We start from the raw sequence: 22,693 nt of genomic DNA on the forward strand, positions 1-22,693 counted from the left end.
TTATTTATTTAAAAGAAGGCTCCATGCCCAATGTGGGGCTTGGACTCAAGACCCTGAGATCAAGAGTTGCATGCTGCTCCAGCTGAGCCAGCCAGGAACCTCCCCAACAGACTTCCCTTAATCCTCCCTATGTCTATCTTAAATCCTCCAGTTCTGTTGGAATCCATCTATTTTTTTATTTCACTGAGTGTGCCTCCAGTTCTATAAGACATAGTATTCAGAGTTTAATTTTTTCCATTTTAATAACTTCTTTATGCCCGTGGCCTCTGTTTCCCTTTCCTAAACAAACATCCCTTATTTCTCTAGACTGAGTTGATCTTCTGAGGGTACATGGTTCATAATTATTTTGGGTAGTAAATTCATATGAAGTTATCCGGGTACACCAGCTCTGCCTCAACCACTGTTTCCTTATGCTTGGTAGAAAGAGGGGTGAATTTGTTGGAATAGGGGCCCTTTCTCTTTCTGCCTAATTGAATTTGACTTGGATCAGCAAATACATAACATACCAGCTTGATCTCTTCCCCTATTTCCTCTTTTACCTCAAGCATACATTTACTAACAAAGTCTTGATACTCTGCCTATGATCCCATTCCAACCTGAGTTCTGTTCAACAAATGCTCTAAAGTTGTTTAGGGACAGGAGGGATCTACATCCCTCTTGTATATTATTAATTAACACATCAACAGGCTTTTGAATTTTTGCTATAAGTAAAAAATATTGTGGATTTTGTGTTTTGGTTATTGCTGCCTAAGTCTTTCTTCAGTTACTAGTTTTCAGTGGTTCTGTTATGTGAACAGTAGTGGTAAGATATCTGGAATACTTGAGGAAAAATTCAGGAACTTCAGTAGATTCCTGAATTCATGTGGACTTAGCTTCTTCTTCTTCTTCTTTTTGACTAGTATTTTCAAACTGATTGAATGAAATATATATTCTAGGGCTTTTAAAAAAGATTTTATTTATTTATTTGAGAGAGTGAGCTCATGAATTGGAGGGGAGAAGCAGATTCCCCACCGAGAAGGGAGTCTGACATCGGCTAGATCCCAGGACCCCAAGATCAGACCTGGGCTGAAGGCAGACACTTAACTGACTCAGCTACCCAGGGGCCCCTATATTCCGTTTTTTATTTTTATTTTTTAAAAGATTTTATTTATTTATTCATGAGACACACACAGAGAGAGAGAGGCAGACACAGGCAGAGGGAGAAGCAGGCTCCATGCAGGGAACCTGACGTGGGACTCAATCCTGGATTTCCAGGATCATGCCCTGGGCCAAAGGTGGTGCTAAACCGCTGAGCCACCCGGGCTGCCCCTATTCTGTTTTTTAAAAAGAGGGAGAAAGATGCCTGGTTGGCTCGTTTGGTAGACCTTGTGACTTGCGTTGTCAGGTCAAGCCCCACATTGAGTCTATGTAGAACTTACTTTAAAAAAAAAAGCCTGGGATCCCTGGGTGGCACAGCGGTTTAGCGCCTGCCTTTGGCCCAGGGCGCGATCCTGGAGACCCGGGATCGAATCCCACGTCGGGCTCCCAGTGCATGGAGCCTGCTTCTCCCTCTGCCTATGTCTCTGCCTCTCTCTCTCTCTCTCTCTCTCTCTCTCTCTCTCTCTTTGTGACTATCATAAATTAAAAAAAAAAAAAGACTAAACAGAGGAAGTTGATGGGATAAGAAGATATGTCATATATCAACGGTGGGGAAATGACTATTTCTAGAATTCTGTGTGAAAATACAGGTAAGACTAAGTATTCCTGAGCCAGAAGAATCTTGTTTATAAAGTTGGCCATTGTTTCATCTAATGGATTCCTATGTTGAGTTTCTTGGAGGCTTCTTCAGAGACAAATAAGAGCCTTGTAAAGATAGGAATATAATAGTGGGTTTCAAGCTCATTTACTCACAAAACCCAGTGTTTGTCCTCTATTGCATTATCAGTGGATGATCCCAGTATGTTTTTATCCATTTAGAACCTGTAGTGATCGCATGTTCATAATTTATTATCAGAGGTTTGAGACCTACCCATTGTAACTTTCATGCATGGATATCTGCTTAGGGTTAGACCTCACTGAAGGAAGCAAAAGAACCTGGTGGATAGAAGGAGGCAGGCTCAGAGAAAGTTTGTTGCTTTAGGATAAGCTTTATTTCTCTGAAATGTGAAAATAACTGAAATTTAAACTTTTCATTGCCAGGTGTTTTAGGTACTTCTTAGGCCTTAGAAGATTGGAATTCTTAGAAAAAAAAATGTGTGAGGGATGTGTGCTTAAAATATACTGTTCTCTGGTAGGAATTTGTATATATTTGTGATAGACCAATACAATCCATAACCTTTAGGGTTAATATGCTTCTCTAATTTTTACCTAGTAATGGCTTAGGAGCAGGGAGTCAGCTCTTTGTGTTTTTCAATTTCTCCCCTCTTTGGAAACCACTGATTTTTATAAGTATGTCACTGATTCACTCTATTTTTATTTGGAATCTCTTACTACTTGGAGTTTCTATTTTATTTTCAGTCTCCACTAACTTTTAATAATGGGACAAGCCTTGAAAGTCTCCTACCTAGAGACTAGACTTCTAATAAAGATCCACATATAATGTTATTTAGCCAAATGTTTATACACAGAATTCATGACAATAGTGATTGTTTCCCATATGATCCTCTGCATTTAACATTCTGGTTCTACTAGATTCTAAACTTTTTTCCGTTTATATATTGTGTCTGACTTCTCTAATACCAAGAATTTTTATTGTCAGCGTTAAAGCATAATTTTCCACATTTTGTTGTTCCTGAAATCGCAGTGTATCTTATAAGTGGTGGATATATTTCATATGGGAGGATTTCTTTTCTTCCCCAAAAGCTGTTAATTGAATCTTTGGATTCATCTTTAAATTGTGAAAAGTATTTGTTAAATCTCTGCATCTTCTTTAGAATAGAATGTGATGATTTGGACATGGTTTTTTGCCAAGAGTCCCAGATTGGTCTTGGCCTTCAAATTAACATCTGTTCCTTTCGTTCTACAATAGCAGTTACCATCTTGGAAGAAACCTCAATTATTTATTAGTAAACTTGTCTGGTTGAGAATACGGCGGCTGTTCAAACTTTTTTTTAATGACTCTTAAGCTAAATACCTATTTAACAGTTTATTTATTTTTGGTGTAAAAAACTAATGTACAAATGGAAACAACTGAAAAATTGGAATAAACGGGACAAACTATTAAATATCTAGCTTGTGCAATGCAGGCACAATAAGGGAGACAAGGATGGATGAAACAGTCTGTATATGTAGCCAGAAGGGCTTCACCTTTTCCAGATCTGCAGTTTTTTCCAACATGTCTAAGGAAAAAGTATTCTAAATTCATTGAAACTGTGTGACTCTCTAGCTTAGCAATTGCAATGGGGGAGAGAGGCTGTGAAATATCTCTGAGGAGATGAGCTTCTGGTTAATAATAGGGTTCCCGTGCTTTACCCAAAAATGTAGGCTTAAATGTAGACTTTGCCCCTCTTCATCAGAAGTTATTCATAGGGACACCTGAGTGGCTCAGCAGTTGAGCGTCTGCCTTCGGCTCAGGTCGTGATCCCAGGGTCCTGGGATCGAGTTTCGCATCAGGCTCCTTGAGGGAAGACTGCTTCTCCCTCTGCCTACGTCTCTGCCTCTCTCTCTCTCTCTCTCTCTCTCTCTCTCTCTCATGAATAAATAAAACCTTTAAAAAAATGATTCACCAGTTTATTTATGGTTATATAAATTATCTCTACATTTTTTTCCTTGAAAAATACTGTCTAGGAAATCATAGAATGATAAAACGAGAGAAGAGTCACTCTTCTAGTGAGCCTTTGCTTCCTTGCTTGTGTTGGCACTTAAAAGAAATTCTATACTATTTATTTGTTGTTTTTGTTCAGCATTGAGTTACAGCTACAGGAACTAGGCCCTGTCATTCGTAGTGGTGTCTACTCCCATCTTGAAGCTTTTGTGCCATGCAACAAAGAAACACTGGTAAAACGTCTAAAGAAGTTACATCTCAACGTCCAGGTAAGAGGAGGAATAATAATATCCATATCTGGAGGCTTATAGCTTGTAAAGAGACTTGTTTCTATTTGGGACTTTTGCATATTAGTTGCTTTTCAGTCTTACTGTATGTATTGAATAACTATAGGAGTTATTAAAGACACATTGGATCTCTTGGAAAAATTTACTGTTCAACAATTGATAAATCTAGATAAGAATGTTTTCTAAGGCATAGATTCTTGGGCTGGTAAATTAACTTTAGGTCCACAACTGACACGACTTTACCCTCAACAACTATCTGACAGATTTATAACTCAGTTTTTTTATTACTAAAACGATTCTATGCAGATATGTTCACACCTATCTTGCACAAACCAGTGGAAAGAAACACAGAGTTACATGTAAACTTAGAGATTTTTTTGGTGTAATCATCCATGTTTTGCTAGATTCTCCTGGTAATTGTCCAACTTTGAATGCTTCCAGTGGTCAGAAACATATTTCATTGTAATACCAAAAAATTCTTCCAGGCACTGAGACAAATCCAAGGGCTTTCTTTCTACCCAGATGCTTTCTACCCTGCTTGTCCTAATTGTACCTTTGAGTCCACTCATAAAACTAATCATTTGTCACTTTCAGAGCTTTCGTGTTTTTGAAAGCTTCTATTATGTCCCTTCTTTCACTTTATGTAAAATGGTTTTTAGTACCTTCACTGTTCTGATTACTCTTCCCACAATTTATTTGACTACATATTTTTAAAATATTTATAACCTGCAAGTAATAGAAAAGAATTTAAATGCAGTTTAAGACAAAAAAGGACTTCTTTTTTCTATTAATAAAAGTATTTCATGGAAGTAAAAATACAGCCAGGAAGGGATAGGAACTGATCCTTTGGATTAATTCTTGTTTCTCCCCATGTATCATTTTTATCTTTCTGTGTGGATCTGAAAATAAGATTATCCTCAAGGTTTTATATTACAGAAAAGCGACACACACAGACTGACTGAGCCCTCTCAACTTGGTCCAAGCTCTTGGGTTCTGATTATACTATCTTGGGTCAACCAAAATTTTTCTGGCCACATAGTACAACTTGGCTGTCCAAGGCCCCCCATGGCTCTAACGAGGGATTGAATGTGGTGCCCTGGACCACTAGTAATGTGATCTGACAGGCATAGAATTCTTTATTATAGGTATTATACTTCTGTTAATAAAACAATTAAGAGTCTGCCTCTTGCTTTTGGCTCAGGTCATGATCTCAGGGTTGTGAGATTGAGCCCTGCATCAGGCCCCAAGCTAGGCATGGAGCCTGCTTGAGATTCTCTCTCCCCCTTTCCACCTCCCTGTACACACACTCTCTAAAATAATAATAATAATAAATAAATTCAGAGTTTTTTCTCAGTTTAAAGCAGAGTAATAAATAAATGAAATTTACTCGAGGTCACAGATTTTATGTCTGTGCCTGGCTCCTTCAGACATTGACAGTTGGAGCTTACTGCCATACATTCAGATGACAGAAATGGTCCAATAAAAAAAGATCTAGAGGTAGGAGAACTTTTTGCATATTATATTTTCTAAGGAATATTTCAGATTTGATGTTTGAAGTTATTTAATATGCCTGTTGGTTGTAGAAGGCATTTATCTTAATCCTTGCTTTTCTTTATATGGTTTTATCATGTACGTTTATAATCCCTGAATACTATATCGTTGGATTTTGTATATTCTTGAGCTTCAAATAAATAGAGTGATATTATCACCATACTTTTCTTCTGCAGCATGCTTTTAAAAATGTATGTATGGGGATACCTGGGTGGCTCAGCTGTTAAGCATCTTCCTTCAGCTCAGGGCGTGATCCTGGAATCCTGGGATCGAGTCCCACATCAGGCTCCCTGCATCGAGCTTGCTTCTCCCTCTGCCTGTGTCTCTGCCTCTCTCTTTCTGTGTCTCTCATGAATAAATAAACAAAATATTTTAAAAATTAATAAAAATAAAAGTGTATATATGTATGTATGTATGTATGTATTTATTTGAGAGAGAGAGAGCATGCACACCAGCAGAGGGGAAGGACAGAGGGAGAAACAGGCTCCTTGCTAAGCATGGAGCCCGACACAGGACTTGATCTTAGGACCCTGGGATCATCACCCGAGCCGAAGACACCTACTGAGCCACCCAGTTGCCCCATGCAGCTTGCTTTTTTACACTGAACATTATGTACCTCAGATTTATTTGTCTTTACATTTGGTGAACTTCATTTTTAGAGTACATTTGCTGTACAATCTATAAATATATTCAAATTAATTTATTCATTTTACTGTTGATGGATATTTGGGTTGTTCCCAGACAGATAGTCTCAGCTACATAATTAAGAAATGATCACCTTGGGGGATACCTGGGTGGCTCAGTGGTTGAGTGTCTGCCTTCAGCTCAGGTCATGATCCTGGGGTCCTGGGATCAAGTCCTGCATCAGGCTCTCCGTAGGTAGCCTGCTTCTCTTTCTGCCTATGTCTCTGCCCCTCTCTCTGTGTCTCTCATGAATAAATAAATAAAATCTTAAGAAGGGATCACCTAGGAACCATGATACTAAATGTTCATATTTTTTAATGGAATTTTTATAGCAAACACTGTCATATGTATAATAATACTTACTAATTAGCATGCATGAAAATAGTAAGTCTTCCAGTTTCCTCTTTCTTTTTGGTCTTGACCTTGCATTTTTGCTTGCCAGTGTAGGTCACAATTAGTAACAATAAACGAAAGAACAGGATGCCAACATCCTGTTGGTAGTCACCCAAACCAAATTGCATGTTCCATTGTTGGCAAAGCAGTATCTCCTCTTGCGGTACTGGTTCCCTATCGTAATGAGGATCAACTAGTAGTGGTCTGCACAATGTAGATTTTGTTCTTTATTTAATCCTAAAGTGTCCATATAATGTATTGGCCAAACGGGCATTTTTAAGAATGTAAAGGAATACATTGTGTGTCAACTAAACTCAAATAAAAATTTTTAAGAAAAAACACTATTAATTATGCTGGGGTAACAAGCAAAAAGTGGGATTCTCATTGGCTGCCTGGAAAGTTTGGTTATCCTGATTTTATATCCAGTTGCATTATAAAAAGTCATTGTGGTAGAAGAAATGTTTGGATTTAAATATGTTTTTAAAGAATATGTTTACATTTCAAATCTATAATCAGTATCTTTTGAGGATCTGCTTTAATTTTTGTAAATATGTTTTAAAAAGCTCTTAGTATATTTTTTTTTGTCAGGATGATCGTTTAAGAGAGCCTCTGCAAAAACTGAAACTGGCTGTTAGCAACGTCATGCCTGAACAGCTATTTAAATACCAGGAGGACTGCCAAGCTCGTAGTCAAGCTAAGTGTGCCAAGTACGTACCTCTTTTATTTGCACCAGCTTTGCATTTGAGAAATATCTTTAGCTCTTAAGGATTGGTCTTATATAGACTGCATCACCAAGTAGAAATCCACATATACCACTGAAATGGTGTAATTGAATATTTTCTAAGTGACACAGCACTTTCCATTCAATTGCTTTGGTGTCAAAAGCAAAAGGTCTCTTGATTTAGTGTATGGGTATGATCAGAGCAAGAGCTGGCACTGGTCAGATATTCACATGTCAACCAATTTAACTGGCTAAAGTTGGACACAAATATTTCCTAAACTGAAAGATAAGTATTCATGGCCTTATGTTACAGTTTGAAGACCTCATTTACCAAACCATTTTATAACACATTTCAAAGTATTATGTATAAAATTAAGCAATTTAACAAATGTCTCTGGAGCATATCATTGGCACTATTGGGTTAAAACTCTGCTTCATAAATCTTTTTCATTTTTAGGTTGCAAACAGATGAAGAACGAGAAAAAAATGGATCCGAGGAAGACGATGATGAGAAGCCAGGGAAACGTGTCATAGGACCAAGAAAGAAATTCCACTGGAATGACACCATCAGGTAAAATTTAACCAAAGCCTTCACTTTTAACCAAATAGATAATGCAGACCTAAGGTTTCTAATAAAAAGAATATACAGTAAATAGAAGAGTAGATTGGAAGCTACCAAAGATTAGTGTGTAGGAAAATTCATTCAAAGGAAGATTCATTTGGTCCTGATATTCTTAGAGCGCTCTCACTTTTATTTTCGTATCCTATTTTTTTATAAGCTAATCTTCTAATAATTAAGTGTAAGTCATACTGGTTTCAGAAGGTGAAATACTCCATATACTTGTATAATCAGTCATCTTTTTTACCAGTATTTCAGTACTCCAAGTAGAGGGTTTGGCTCAGGACTATCCTTTCAGTCTTTGGTGCCTAGATGAAAGGTATCAAAGGAAATTGTTTCATATTGGGGATTTGGCTGTAGTGCAATGAGTGATGTGTATTGGAAATTATTTATCTTCATGTCATCTTCTGAATTCTTGAGATAATATTCTTTATTATTGCTGTCAGATTTATGTGCTTTTAAAAAAATCTGTTTCAAGCTTAATTTTCCACAATTTTGCAGTCAAGATTTATATATAAATATATATTTTTAATCTGTTTAGAACTTTGTTATGTAACCTTGTTGAGATCAAATTGGGATGCTATGAGTTAGAGCCAAATAAAAGCCAGTCCGCTGAGGATTATCTTAAATCCTTTATGGAGACAGAGGTGAAACCATTGTGGCCTAAGGGCTGGATGCAGGCAAGGTAAGAAATATGACATCCTAGATTTTACTTTACTTTCTTATTATTGCTATTATTAAAGATACATATATATACACACACGACATTCATTTTGCTAAGAACCTAGTGTGGTTAGCATTCTATACAGTCATCTCAGATGATCTCTTCTTTGAAAACTTCAAGCACTAAAAAGACAAAACAATCACATGGACCTGGAGATACAGAGATTCATATAAAGAGTGATATTTTTTTGCCAGCCACTTTTTCCTTTTTGCACCTGAATTCGCTAATAGAGAAATGGGAGGAGGAGAAGATGGTTATGAACTTTGGGAGGGGAACTTCACAGGGGTATCAGGGAGATAAGGAACCAAATACAAAATTGAGAGATAGGAAAAGACACCCCAACCTTACCTTCTGTTGAAAATAGTCAATGTAGAGTGGTATCTCAGAAATTAAGAGTAGCCCAATTTAAAGTTTAAGGAGGTAAGAATGTTAAAATTAATAAATTTGGTTATCTCAAACTCTCATTTTAAAGTGTTCCATCTAAAATCAACAAAACATCTGTTGATCTGTTAAAGATTTAAAAAAATAAATGTGCCATAAAAATCCCCACAAAATAGATTATTGAATTTACTCTGTGCATTATAACTTTCATTTGATAAATAAGTAATAGACTGTTGAAAACCATGTAACTAAAACAAAGTGGCGATCATTATCTGTTACATAAAAATGATCATGTTTTTTTAACTTTTGCAGAATGCTTTTTAAGGAAAGCCGGAGTGTACATAATCATCTTACTTCTGCTCCGTGAGTAAAACAGAATCCAGATTACTTCATTTATTTTTGCTCACATTATGTGCTTTAGTAAACAAAAGTACTATTTATTACTGCTAGGTGAAATAGTACTTAAATGTACATTTAGATAATCTCCCATTTTACTACTGCCTTTAAAAAAGTAACTAAAAAAAAAAAGTAACTGTGTACACCTGAGAACACATTTATCTATTAAATAGTTCTCAAAAAAAAAAAAAAAAAGTTCTCAGGCTAGTCTCCAAAAACCTGAATCTGTGCTGGCCTGAGATTTGGTAGTTAGGAGCCATGTAAACAGGAAGGCTCTGATGGTTTCCTTTGTTCCTGGGCTGCCTTCCCTCCAGTTCTTTGGTGTCCTCCTTCTTTTCCCCTCTACGACCATCAGTGTGGCTAACCTATAGCTTTGTGCAGTCCAAGATGGTTTCGTATATATGCCTGCCTTGCCTTGCCTTACTTAGAGTGTTTTATTCCACAAAATTATTCTTCATTTCCTTCCCTTCTTTTCAAAACTGAGTATTCCCTTAGTGATATGATTAGTGAAGAAAGGTCTCTTAACCTGATAGGCAGTAGTAAAAGCTGCGGTTTTTGTGGTTGCATGTTTGGGTGAATATGACTTGATTAGAATTTTATTTTTACCTACAACTTGGGGCCGTTTCTCTGTAGCATAGAAGTGTGGTAATAGTTAATAAAATATTAAATTAGCAAGGTATGAGAATTTATGGATCAGTGTAATTCAGTATTCTAAGAGGTCTGGTTAGCAATATTACGGAACTCTGCTTGTATACAATTACAGTGGAAATTTTTTACAACTCTTAGAACACTTTGTTAGCATATTGTCAGAGTTGTATTGAGTTGGTTGTGGTTTTCAGTTTTTGCTGTTTTTATTGCTGGTGGTTTAGTTATCCTGGGGCGGGCGGAAATATATGTATTGGTGTCAATAACATTTCTGGCCTTTAACTTCACCATAGTTATAAAATTACATATGTTTTACAATTCAGATATAAATAATTAATTCCTTTAAACCTAAAGCAGATGTTTCTATAGATCCTTTCTCCCAGTTTTTTTTTAGTAGCTGTATTACTATGACTAAGTTCTATTTTGTATCAGAAAGTGGAAATCTATGGGATACGTGGGCCTGGACATCTTTTGCCTCAATGGTCTTTATTAAAAAAACTTTGAAAATTACTTTTGTTTTAATGAAGTTGAAGATTGACAGTTTTTTTTTTTTAAGATTGATTGATTGATTGATTTATGATAGACATAGAGGGGGAGAGAGAGAGAGGCAGAGACACAGGCAAGGAGAGAAGCAGGCTCCATGCTAGGAGCCCGACGCGGGACTCGATCCCGGGACTCCAGGATTGCACCCTGGGCCAAAGGCAGGCGCCAAACCGCAGAGCCACCCAGGGATCCCCAAGATTGACAGTTTTAATCAAGATATTTTTTAATTTAATGGATAACATTTCAAGATAGTGAAGTTGAAATACCCAGTGTGAGATATTTTAGCTTGTTAACCCTTTAATTATCCAACAGACATTTGAGTATTTTCTCCTACTATGGAACCTGTAAGATTTTTTTCGTCTTCAAACTTTTTCACACTGGTTCCCAAAGGTACCAAGGTTCCGTGGTAACTTTTTTGCATTTTTTGTTCTGTCATTTTGACATTTATTTGAATTTTTGTATTAAAATAATTTTCTTTAAAAATAAAGATTTTTTTTTGTTTTAAAAATAATGCCCCATTTACAACTTCTCCCCAAATTATGGTTTAATTTGAGCTGAAAGTTTCTTGAAGTTCATTTTCCTATAAATAATTATAAATTCTTAGCAGTTCTTTGAAGTGAGTCCTTAGGCAGCTATGTTACCCTACCTTGAGGGTTTTTTTTTTTTTTAATTTTTGAGTATTTGCATTTAATTTTTTAAAAAAACCTTTATCTACAATTCATGTTTTGCTAATGGTTTGGCCTTTCTTTCCAGTTGATTGAAATTGAAGGAAGTGTTACTGTATATTCACATATAAACTGAGCACTTACATATAGTTCCTTCCTACATAGAGTTTTCCAAATAGCATAAGAAATTATTTACCCATGTAATGACAAGATTATGTTATAATTTCCTAATGAGTGACCTAACTGCTACTGAAATGGCCTCCTTTTTCATTTTTTGTCTTAGGGCAAAGAAAAAGGTGATTCCTGCACCTAAACCCAAAGTGAAGGTAAGTATTAGTCATGATTGGGGAATGTTGAAATACATTCTTAAGATGCAAAGGATATATGTGTTTTGTTTTGTTTTTTTTAAGATTTTATTTATTTCTTCATGAGAGGCAGAGAGAGAGAGAGAGACAGACACTGGCAGAGGGAGAAGCAGGCTCCATGCAGGGAGCCTGACATGGGACTCGATCCCAGGACTCCAGGGTCAGGCCCTGGGCTGAAGGCGGCACTAAACTACTGAGCCACCTGGGCTGCCCTATGTGTTTGGCATAGGTAGATAGGTACCATACTTTTAAGAAGAGTGTTTTTAAACTTTGTAAAAATCCTAGAACTATTGTATTTCAGAGAATTAAATTGTAAGATTTAGCCTAATATGTTAGAAGTGCTCTATCAAGTATAACAAATATCCTTTAAAAGCATAGTTGAGATTGCAAGTATATGAGAAATCCATAACGCCCAGAACAAGCTGCTGCCAGTGTTAATCTGTCATTGAAACTTTGGTTGCCTTTAGGTGCCTTTGCTGATTTTCATCAGTTGCTTTATGATTTATTTTTAAATATCTTCTCAGAGCACAGCAGATAGGGTTTTCTTAGCCTTATATAGGTTAGGAATTAGACTGAAACTCTGGATAAACCTGGGAACTTCAAAGGATAACATCTTTAGTAAAAGAAAGGACTAGAAAAGAAATCCACTCATCAGCAGAAAGATAAGAAACTTGGGTGTCTTGGCCTGAGTTCTAGAAGTCCTTCCTGAGAATTTTCCCTGGTTTCAGAGTTTAATTTATACTACCTACAAGATCTGGGAAATTCTCAAGCTTTGAAAATAACTTAAAGGTATTAGTTATTAACCCAGGGCAGATGACAAATCACATTCTCTCTGGAATAATGCCGTTTCATTCCAGGCCTCAAAGGCTTACCACATACATACTATGTCAAACAAGAGCTTAAAATCTGAAAATACAGAATATATAAGGAAATAAGTTACTATGAGTGAGAGTCAGCAGAAACGTTTGACAGAATTAGATCCCTGAGAAGGGCAAGTGATGGATTTATTGGGTTTAGAAATAAAGGAATCTAACTTGTTTAATATTTAAAGGAGAAAAGGGCATAAAAAATACCAAAATAGATAAAGCAGAGTTGGGGAAAAAAAAACAAGTATATAACAAGTGAAAATTGTAATAATTCAAAAGTAAAATTGTAAAGAAAGCCCACATCCTTTAGGTTTTGAACTTTCATCCTAGCTTTCATCTCTTTGAATAGATGAATTTCCTTGCTTATGAGGTTATTGCCAGAAGGTCAATATTTGTTACTCTGTAGCCTTCTTAACTTTTAGTATTAGAAGCTCTTTGTATACAGAGTAAATAGTCCTTCTATACCTCATTTGTCTTCTAATCCAAATAATACTGAGCCAGTATTTCTTCACATCTGTTGAGTTCATGCTTTGCTTTGACATTTTATTTTTAAACTTCTAATTCTCTCCATAAAGTGTTGATTAAATTTTAATACATGTATTCAAACATATGATTAATTTATCAGAATTCTAATGGTGACAAGGGTGGTATAGGGGAATTAACCTGTTTTTTTGTGTGTGTCTTCGTGATTAAATTACCGTTTCCTTTTCCCCAAAAAGAAAAACTATTGCTGATTTGTGTTTTTCCTATCCTGCCACCCATCAAATACCTATTTTAGTTATAAAGGCAATAAGAAAGTATAGTAGAAAATGCAAATGCAGAAAAGTAAGGAGAAAAGTAAAAGTATCCAGGGAAAAAAGCTCTTCCTTTCTGGTACACACTCACCATCCCTTCTTCTGTATCTCTGTCCTTGCCATCAGTCCTTCCATCTATCCAAACAGCCATTCATTTGTTCAGATTGAATTAACATTTTATAAATGGGATAACCTACTTTTTAAACTCGAGTATATGCCCTGGAAAATCATCTCTCCTGGTATAAATTTATATAGTACGCTGGTGGATATATTTAACATTACTTTTATAAGAAAAAATAAATTTAGGGGCAACTGGCTGGTTCAGTCAGAAGAGCATGCAACTCCTGATCTCAGGATGTGAGTTCAAACCCCATGTCAGGTGTAGGGATTATTTAAATAAAAAATAAAACTTAAAATAAAAAAGTTATTTAACAGGTACCTGGCTGGTTCATTTGGTAGAGCATGCAACTCTTGATCTTAGGGTTGTGAGTTCAAGCCCCACATTGGGCCTAGAGCTTACTTTAAAAAAATATTAAGTAAATAATACGTAAATAAAAATGAAACCAGTTTATTCTTTTAAAAAAATAAAAAGTTACATTAAAAATCCATTTATATTGGTAATGCTACCATTATTATTCTGATGCATTTCCCCACCCTCAGTTTCTGTACTTTTTAATAAAAATGGTATTTTCACTAATGATAATTGGATGGATGGCATGTCAGAGCAAATATGTATCATAGGTATTACCCATTTGTCTTAACAGTTTTGATCTCAATGCAGTTACACTACAGAATTCTGAGAGGCAACAGGCTTTTCAATCAGGGCTTGTAGAATAGCAGCTTAGAAAAACTGCTGAGGAAGTTAGAGTTTAACAGCCTTCTTAACAGCTACTTTACTGTAATACCTTAGAAGGTGATGGTAAAGACACTTCCTCTCTATTCTTTCCCCACTCAGGTTTAGGTAAGTGCTGTATAAATTGATGTGTAATTCGGGATGCCTGGGTGGCTCAGCAGTTGAGCTCCTGCCTTTGGCTCAGGGCATGATCCCAGAGTCTTGGGATCGAGTCCCGCATCAGGCTCCCTCCAGGGGGCCTGCTTCTCCCTCTGCCTATGTCTCTGTGTCTCTCATGAATACATAAATAAAATCTTAAAAAAAATTTTGATGTGTAATTCAAGACTTTGGGGTTAGGTTTTTTTGAGTTTGTTTTTAAGAAACTAATCAAAGAAACTTTGAAGTGCTTTTTATGTAATGGTTTTAATTCTTCTTAATCTTAAAAATGATGAGTCAAATTCCTTATATTTCCCTCTTAAGGAAAATGGTTACTTTTTTTTTTTTAGATTTTTTTTTTTAATTTATCTGAGAAACAGGAGAGAGATATCATGAGCAGGAGGAGGGGCAGAAGGAAGGGAAAGGGAGGGCTCCACACTGAGCACAGAGCCCCACACAGCCTGATCTAATGGCCCTGAGATCACGACGAGCCAAAACCAAGAGTCGGAAGTCCAACCGACTGATATATTATCATCCCCGGCCCCCTGAAACAAATATTTTTTAATTCTTTTGCTCTTTGAATATTTTAAACTGTGCACTAATTCTCTTTTCCTTGAATTTTAAGAAACTTCATTTTTTTGGAAAAAAAAATACAAAATTCTCTTAGGTATTCAGAATTTTAATTCCCAGTACCCTTGTTTTCTTAATGTATAGTGCCTTGCTCAAAGTAGGCATTTAGTAAATACCTGTTGAATAAATTACAAATGACTTCTACCATAGTGAATAGAAGACATAATTTAAGTATACTTGGATTGAATCCCAGTTTGATGTACCACTTTCTCTACATACTGAGTATGGGTGGCGACAGGACAGGGCATACAGAGGCAGAAATACAAGGGTCCAGAAAGTGAGCATTAGTTCCTAGCAAATCATACCTCAGACGAAGGGTAGTGTCTTAGGATAAAGGCAGAATTTCTCCTACGTACAAGGAGAATAAAAAGAAAGTACTCTCTGAACAGATGGATTTGGAATAGTATCTGAAGATCTGATGCAAGTGGGTGGGGTGAAGGAGGGTTTCACCAATAGTGTAACTAGTGTATGAATGCTCTTTTGGCTTAGTTTTAAGTCTTCTTAGAAGAGCTTACTAAGGCGTAGCAGCTGTGTTTAATGGATCAGATGCTTTGGCTTATGAGGACAGTTCAGTCAGGAGCTCTGTCCTCAGAACTGCTTTGGTTTTTTCAGTCTACAGATACCAGTAGAATTTTGATCACTGCGAGACTTTCTTAGTCCTTTTAAAGACTAATGCTTAGTAACTATTTATTAATCATTTAATTTGTTCCACTATAACGCTGTTTATGCTAGGAGTGTAGTCCAAAAAAGGACCAGAAAACTCCTGCATCCCTGGTGGCTTCAGTTGGGGGTCCTTCCGCGAGCTCTAGCACATCCGCCGTGGCCTCTACCAGCTCCAGCTCTACGCCAGCGCAGGAGACCATCTGCCTTGATGACTCCCTAGATGAAGACCTTTCTTTCCATCCACCTGCACTGGATCTTGTTTCTGAAGCTTTAGCTGTTATCAACAATGGGAACAAAGGCCCTCCAGCTGGCACAAGGATAAGTATGCCAACTGCAAAACCTCGTCCAGGACTGAGAGAAGAAAAGTTAGCAAGCATCATGAGTAAACTGCCACTGGCTGCTCCTAAAAAACTAGATTCTCCTCAGACTGCACATTCATCAAGTCTTATTGCTGGTCACACAGGGCCAGTACCAAAGAAACCCCAGGATTTAGCTCATACTGGCATCTCTTCAGGCCTTATTGCTGGTTCTTCAATTCAGAACCCTAAAGTTTCCTTGGAACCTCTGCCAGCCAGGCTGCTTCAACAAGGACTACAGAGGTCGAGTCAGATCCATGCTTCTTCCTCTGCACAGACCCACGTGTCCTCTTCTTCCCAAGCCCAAGTTGCTGCCTCCTCTCATGCTCTGGGGACACCAGAGGCCCAGGATGCTTCTTCGTTAACACAAGTAACAAAGGTGCACCAGCATTCAGCTGTCCAACAAAACTATGTGTCTCCATTACAAGCTACCATTAGTAAATCACAGACCAACCCAGTGGTGAAATTAAGTAATAATCCCCAACTTGCCTGTTCATCCCCGCTTATTAAGAACTCGGATAAGCCACTTATGTACCGCCTTCCCTTATCTACTCCCTCACCTGGAAATGGTTCTCAAGGGTCCCACCCCCTGGTTTCTAGGACAGTACCCAGCACCACTACCTCCAGTAACTATTTAGCCAAGGCTATGGTGTCACAGATGTCCACGCAGGGTTTCAAATCTCCCTTCTCAATGGCTGCATCCCCCAAACTTGCCGCATCTCCAAAACCTGCCACATCTCCTAAACCCTTGCCCTCACCTAAGCCTTCTGCCTCCCCCAAGCCCTCTCTGTCAGCTAAGCCTTCGGTATCAACTAAACTTATTTCTAAATCCAACCCCACTCCCAAGCCTCCTGTACCCCCAAGCTCTTCCAGTCCAAATGCACTAGTAGCCCAGAGTAGCCACTCCAGCAGTAACAACCCAGTCCATAAACAGCCCAGTGGGATAAACCTCAGCAGACAGTCACCCACCTTGAATTTGCTGCCCTCTAATCGCGCTTCAGGCCTTCCATCCACAAAAAATCTTCAGGCCCCTTCAAAGCTCACAAATTCCTCATCCACTGGAACTGTTGGGAAGAATAGCTTGAGTGGAATTGCAGTGAATGTACCTGCCAGCAGAGGTAGCAACCTTAACTCAAGCGGAGCGAATAGGACTAGTCTCTCTGGGGGAACAGGAAGTGGAACACAGGGTGCTACTAAACCGTTGTCTACTCCACATAGACCATCCTCTGCCTCAGGGTCTTCAGTGGTAACAGCCAGTGTGCAGGTATGTATGTTCTATACATTCAAGGGATAAAGTGTAAGATTGTGTGATCTTTCCTGTGAGTCCATTTAATAACCATATGTATAACTTGTTTATAATAGCTTCTTACAACTTATAGACAAGGAATGTTCCTGGTGCTGATGTCATAGTAATGGGGATACTTGGTGGATGAGGTTTTTGTTGGGATGTGGATTTTTTTTTTTTTTTTTTTTTTGGTAAAGTAACACATACATGCTTTTGCAATTTTTGAAAAACACGTAAAATGCATATTTAAAACTATATGTTGTCAAAAGTCCAGAACAAATCAGTGACTTACAAGTTTAACAGACTCTCATTTGTCTCTGTTCTCCCCTTCTCTAGTCCCCCTTTCTCCTGGCAACTTCTTGATTTTTTTACTTAATCAAATTTTACATTCATGGGTTTTTTTCCTTTAATCATTTGTCTTTTCAAAAAAAAATTTTTATTTTGCATGAATTTTACAGCTATTCATATAGAACTCTTCACCAAATTATTGTCAGTATTCTTTTATACCACAGTTTCCCCATTTGTGAGTTCTTAATTTAAATTTATCTCACAGTTAGCAGGAGTGCCTCACTCAAGGAGTCTTTTCAAGAAGGCTAACATGAAACCTATTTTACCGTAGCTCGAGCATACCTGATGATTTCTGTGCTGTCACACTTGAGTATGTATAGACTTCTTGGGTCACTGTCTCCCTCCCAATCTTATACTGTTCCACTGACCTTTGCTTAGTATTGAGGATTATAGAGAAGTTGGAGGCTGTCCAGTATTTTGTTACCTCGTACGTGCTTTTTCTGCTGCCTAAGATTTTCTCTTTTTCCTTGAAATTAAAGTATCAAATTTAATTTTATTTTAATTTTTAAATTTTAATTTTTGTTGATTTTGTACCTAGAATGTGGTAACACTTTTCAGTCTAATAACCTGGTGGCTTTTTCAGTTCAAGAATATTTTGTCCTGTGATGTGTTTCATTATCGTTTCTGATCCATTTGGCCTAGGTTTGTTGAGAACTCTGTATCACTCCTATTTCATCTCTTTCTTTCCACAGCCTGTCACTATTTTCATTTTTCTGCCTCTCCTTGTATTCTGAGAGTTGTCAGATTTGTCTTTCACGGGACCAGTTTGATTTCTTAAATATTCTTCCTCCCTGTCCCTCATCCCAAAAAGTAATACATATTCACTGTAGGCAAATTCACAAAAAAGAAAAATCACCTGTCATCCCACCACTGTTTATATTTTCCTGTTACTTTTTTGGATTCTTGTCAAGAAAGTGAGTTTCACATAATACGCTGTTTCACAACAAGCTTTGAAAAAAATATGTAACATTTTATGATGTATTAGTCATTAGATTATTAAGTGCTTTTTGAAGACATGACTTTTGTTGATTTGTGGAGTTCCGTTGCTTTGTACTGCTTCCTGTGGATGGGGAGTAGGAGCATCTAATAACAGAATGGTTACCTTGCTGTTTGTAGATGTTTTCTGCTCTTCAGTACAAGCTAAACATTTGTATTCATAAATACGTGAAGCCCAAATCATCACTCTGCCATGACTGTAGGCTTAGTAATGAATGAATTTATTCCAGAATTCTAATCTACAACAAAATTCAATTAAATGATACCTTTAGTAGGTGAAATCTGGGACTCACTGATGTTTTATCTGCTTAGTTTTTTATCAGAAATAAAACAAAAACCCTACTGATCAGGGATTGTATGTTAAAATCTAAGTTAAAACTAAGGTCTGGAAGGTAGTCCACATTCCTCTTTGTGTATTACCTTTATTAAAATGTTGACTGTTTTTGACATTAATCTTCAATTTGAGTAAAGAGAATTATAACAGATGCCAGTTTCCTGCCACATGGGTCCTCTTTCCTAGTATCAATTACTTTTAATTCTCTTAGCTTTTTCTGTGTTTTTAAATATTAAGAATGAATGGAAGACAATTTATTCTCTTGACTTCTTGTCATGATAAGGCTTTTAGCTCTGTTTATGCCTTTGCCATTCTCCTGAAAGAGTAAAATTACAACTTTTGCTTATTAAATCTGTGACTAAAATATTGTCTCTGTTGAGCTAAATTGTAAACTATGGTTTCATTTGCTTTCTTATTTTAAGTTTTTGGCTTTTGTCCTGAAGAAAAATTGCCCCCCCCCCCGCCCCTTCACTTTGAATTTAAGGTTAAATGTCTCTCCATCCTTTGTCATCTCCAAAGTCTCAGTTCTATCCCTGTCCCACCATTGCCCACATCCTTCTTGTATTTGATCTTTTACCCCAGGAGAACCTAGATATTTGGCATAACAATTCATTTGTCAGTGGAGAACCTACATGGCAAAATTTGCGTTTCCCTAAAGTAAATGCTTTCTTCTGGTTTTCATCCTTTCCAAAATGACTTTATGATTTTAAGGCCTTAATTTTCCTGCCTTTAGATTTGATCCTTTTTGTTCTATCTTATTGGTTTGACTGAAGAAAAGGTCAGTAATTGAATAAGATTGTGACTTTGGGAGAACCTGTGGTTTGTGGGTTTTTTGGTTTATGTGTTTGTTTTTTTTAATGTAGCCTCTAGATCCTGTCTCTCTAGCACTCTAACACTAAAAGGAGATTCCCTGTCTGTGTCTGCAAACCTTCAACTCCTGTCTGAAAGAGCCATCTGTTCATTTGCAGAGTGAAAAAGACAGGTCCTGAGTTTAACAAGCTAAAATCTTTCTGGGTTCAGATTATTACCTCTACCTGCTTTCTATTTAACAATTTCCTGTTCAAGGCTTTCCTCTTCTTTCTTCCCCTTTGACTTACTCATTTTCTAAGAATTCTGTCTTTGCCACTTTATAATTCCCAAAATAATTCACTCTTTAAGCAAATGTTTTGAAGTGTTTAATATGTGCCAGGCACTCTTCTAGGTGCTGGGAAGATAGGGTGAACACCATACTCAAATTTCTCCTCTCATGGAGCATATATTCGGGTAGAGAAATACAAATGTTTAAAAAATAAAGTGCTATGAAAAATTAGAACAATAATAATAAGGTGCGATGTTGCTAACATAGACAAGGGAGTTAGGGACAGCCTCTTTCAGGAGATAACATTTGAGCCGAGAATAGAATAAGCAGGCCAGTCATTTGGAGACAGTCCAGGCTAGAGGGATGGTACGTGTGAAGACACTGAGATCGGAAGGAGCCTGATGTGTAGGTATGCATGGCTGGACTAGAGAGAGATGGATAGCTGATGAGGTCTTACATCAACCAGAACTATGTGATGAAGGACCTTGCAGACCATGATAAGAACTTGGGGTTTTAATCTGTTGTGCAGTGGGACGCCATTGGAGGGTCTTCAACAGGAGTAGTATGGTTTGATTTATATTTCAGAATATCACTCTGGTTGTGGAGAATGGAGGGCAGATGCACTCAGCAAAATAAAACGTGGTTAAAAAAATTATATATCTCTCTTTCTCTCTCTCTCTCTTTCTCTGTGTGTGTGTGTATATATATATATAAATGCCCACCACAAGAAGAGCATGGTTTTCCTTCATATTTTTCCCTGGAAATGAGATACAGAGGACGTGAAAGTATTTTTTATTATGGAGCATTACCCTGAACTGTGTGCCCGTTTTAGGTTGATAACTTTTCCTGTATGCTTCCAAATGATATCAACAGTAGGATACCTGATTTTGAAAGATCTCCATCTTATAGGAGAAATTTATAAATGCCATGTAATATTTAGATAGTCTGATGTTTCATTTTAGTTTTATAAACAAAAGTGGATATGAAAGTTTTTTGAAAGTACAAAATGTTACGCAGTTATGGCATGATACCTTTTTTAATTGCTCAATTACTTAATTTGGGGAATTGCCTTAATTTACTTTTTCCAGCTATTTTAATACTTCTGTTAACCTCCTCCAGAAAAGCTTGAGTTCTTCTTATTAGCAGTATTTAATGTTCCTCTCTAGGGGGCTCCACTTGGGGCACATGGTTTTGGAGTTGTGCCCCATATTATCCTGAGGTTACAAGAGAATTGTGATCAAAAGAAAACTTTTTAATTCTTAAATCAATGTAGGATCTCTTCTATCCAAATTGCTTCAAAATATCCTTATTTTCTTAGTAATTCTTTCCAGTGTATCCATTTTGTATATCGTGGTTGACCTAGTAAGGGAAAGATTAGAAAATAAGTAGCCAAATCCAAGCATAAGGTGATGAAGATTTGTATTTAAGTGTTAGAGAAAGTGGATTAAAAAAAAAAAAAAAGAATGGGCGTGTTGACAGTTCATCTCGTTTTTTTGTTGTTGTTGTTTTGTTTTGTTTTTTAAATGATGCCTAAAACTAAGGTTTCAAGCCCAGGTGTTGGGAAAGAATGAGACTATTAATGATAGCAGTGGACATATAGGGTGGGGGTCACATGATAGCAGGAGCTGATGAGTTCAGTTGTTGATGAGTGTACCATATCCAAGTGACATTCCTCCCTGAGCTTTTGGATTTACAGGATTGAAACTGAGATGGGGATATAAATTTGAAAGCTACAAAGGAGATAAGGAAAGGGAAGGCTTTTGGAGAAAGAGTGGAAAACCAAATTGGAAGCCTTCTGAAGGATAGTCTTCCCTTTTTGTTTAGCAGTGGGATGGACTCTTAGATGTATAAATGTATGTACTGTGGCATATATGAGATCAATTAACATTTTTCTCATATATTAACTAAGAAATAAAATTATCAGCCCCTTTATTAATAATGTGTACTACTAGAAGAGGAGTGAGCACACACAAGAAACCTGATAATAGTTAACATTGGTTACTAAAAAATACTCAAAGAATTCAGTTTTATTTACTAAATTTAGAAATGTAAAATTTTTGGCCAGGGAAACTTAGAATTGGTAAAGACTACAAAAGGAAATTCACAGTTGCAGAAACTATCATAGGTGATATCTGATACTAAGACAATTTTATTGTAACATTTGTTGATAAGTACGTGTAGAGAAAGTCAAAATGGAAAAAAAAAGTCAATAGGAAAAGATTATTGCTGAATAGAAAATTGTTCAAAGGATTAAATTAGCTTAATGAAGTGTAAGTAATTTCTCAGAGAAAGCTAATTAATGTTAACATATTTCTGATTTAAATGTATTTTTCATACACAGGGCATCAAACAAAGCCCAGATAGTTAAAACATTTTTAACACTAAAAGTGTTAAAACACTTTTTGCCTTAAGGAATCTTAACAAGTTCAGAAAAGTAATAAAAATGGAAACCAGCTTTCAGAGGTTAAGGAGAAATTAGATAATGGGGAAATGAGGGGTATCATTTAGTAAATTTTATTAACAAACGAATACAAATAAGGTTGTTTCTAGATGTTGAGGAAGAGCCAGGAATACCTGTAGTTGTTGTTGTTGTTGTTGTTGTTGTTGTTGTTGTTTTAATACCTGTAGTTGTAAGGAAA

At 36.7% G+C, this 22,693-nt stretch overlaps 1 protein-coding gene across 1 annotated transcript in view; it reads left to right on the top strand.

Moving 5' to 3' along the window:
* UBN2 (ubinuclein 2) overlaps positions 1-22,693 on the top strand; it is a 63,327-nt gene that overhangs the window by 35,908 nt on the left and 4,726 nt on the right. Inside the window, 7 exon segments of the mRNA XM_055335182.1 lie at positions 3,882-4,011; positions 7,246-7,364; positions 7,836-7,949; positions 8,539-8,682; positions 9,415-9,465; positions 11,635-11,677; positions 15,727-17,277. Coding sequence (XP_055191157.1) covers positions 3,882-4,011; positions 7,246-7,364; positions 7,836-7,949; positions 8,539-8,682; positions 9,415-9,465; positions 11,635-11,677; positions 15,727-17,277 — 2,152 coding nt within the window.

Source organism: Nyctereutes procyonoides, unplaced genomic scaffold (genome assembly GCF_905146905.1).
Source record: "Nyctereutes procyonoides isolate TBG_1078 unplaced genomic scaffold, NYPRO_anot_genome, whole genome shotgun sequence".
In the NCBI taxonomy this organism is placed as follows: Eukaryota; Metazoa; Chordata; class Mammalia; order Carnivora; family Canidae; genus Nyctereutes; species Nyctereutes procyonoides.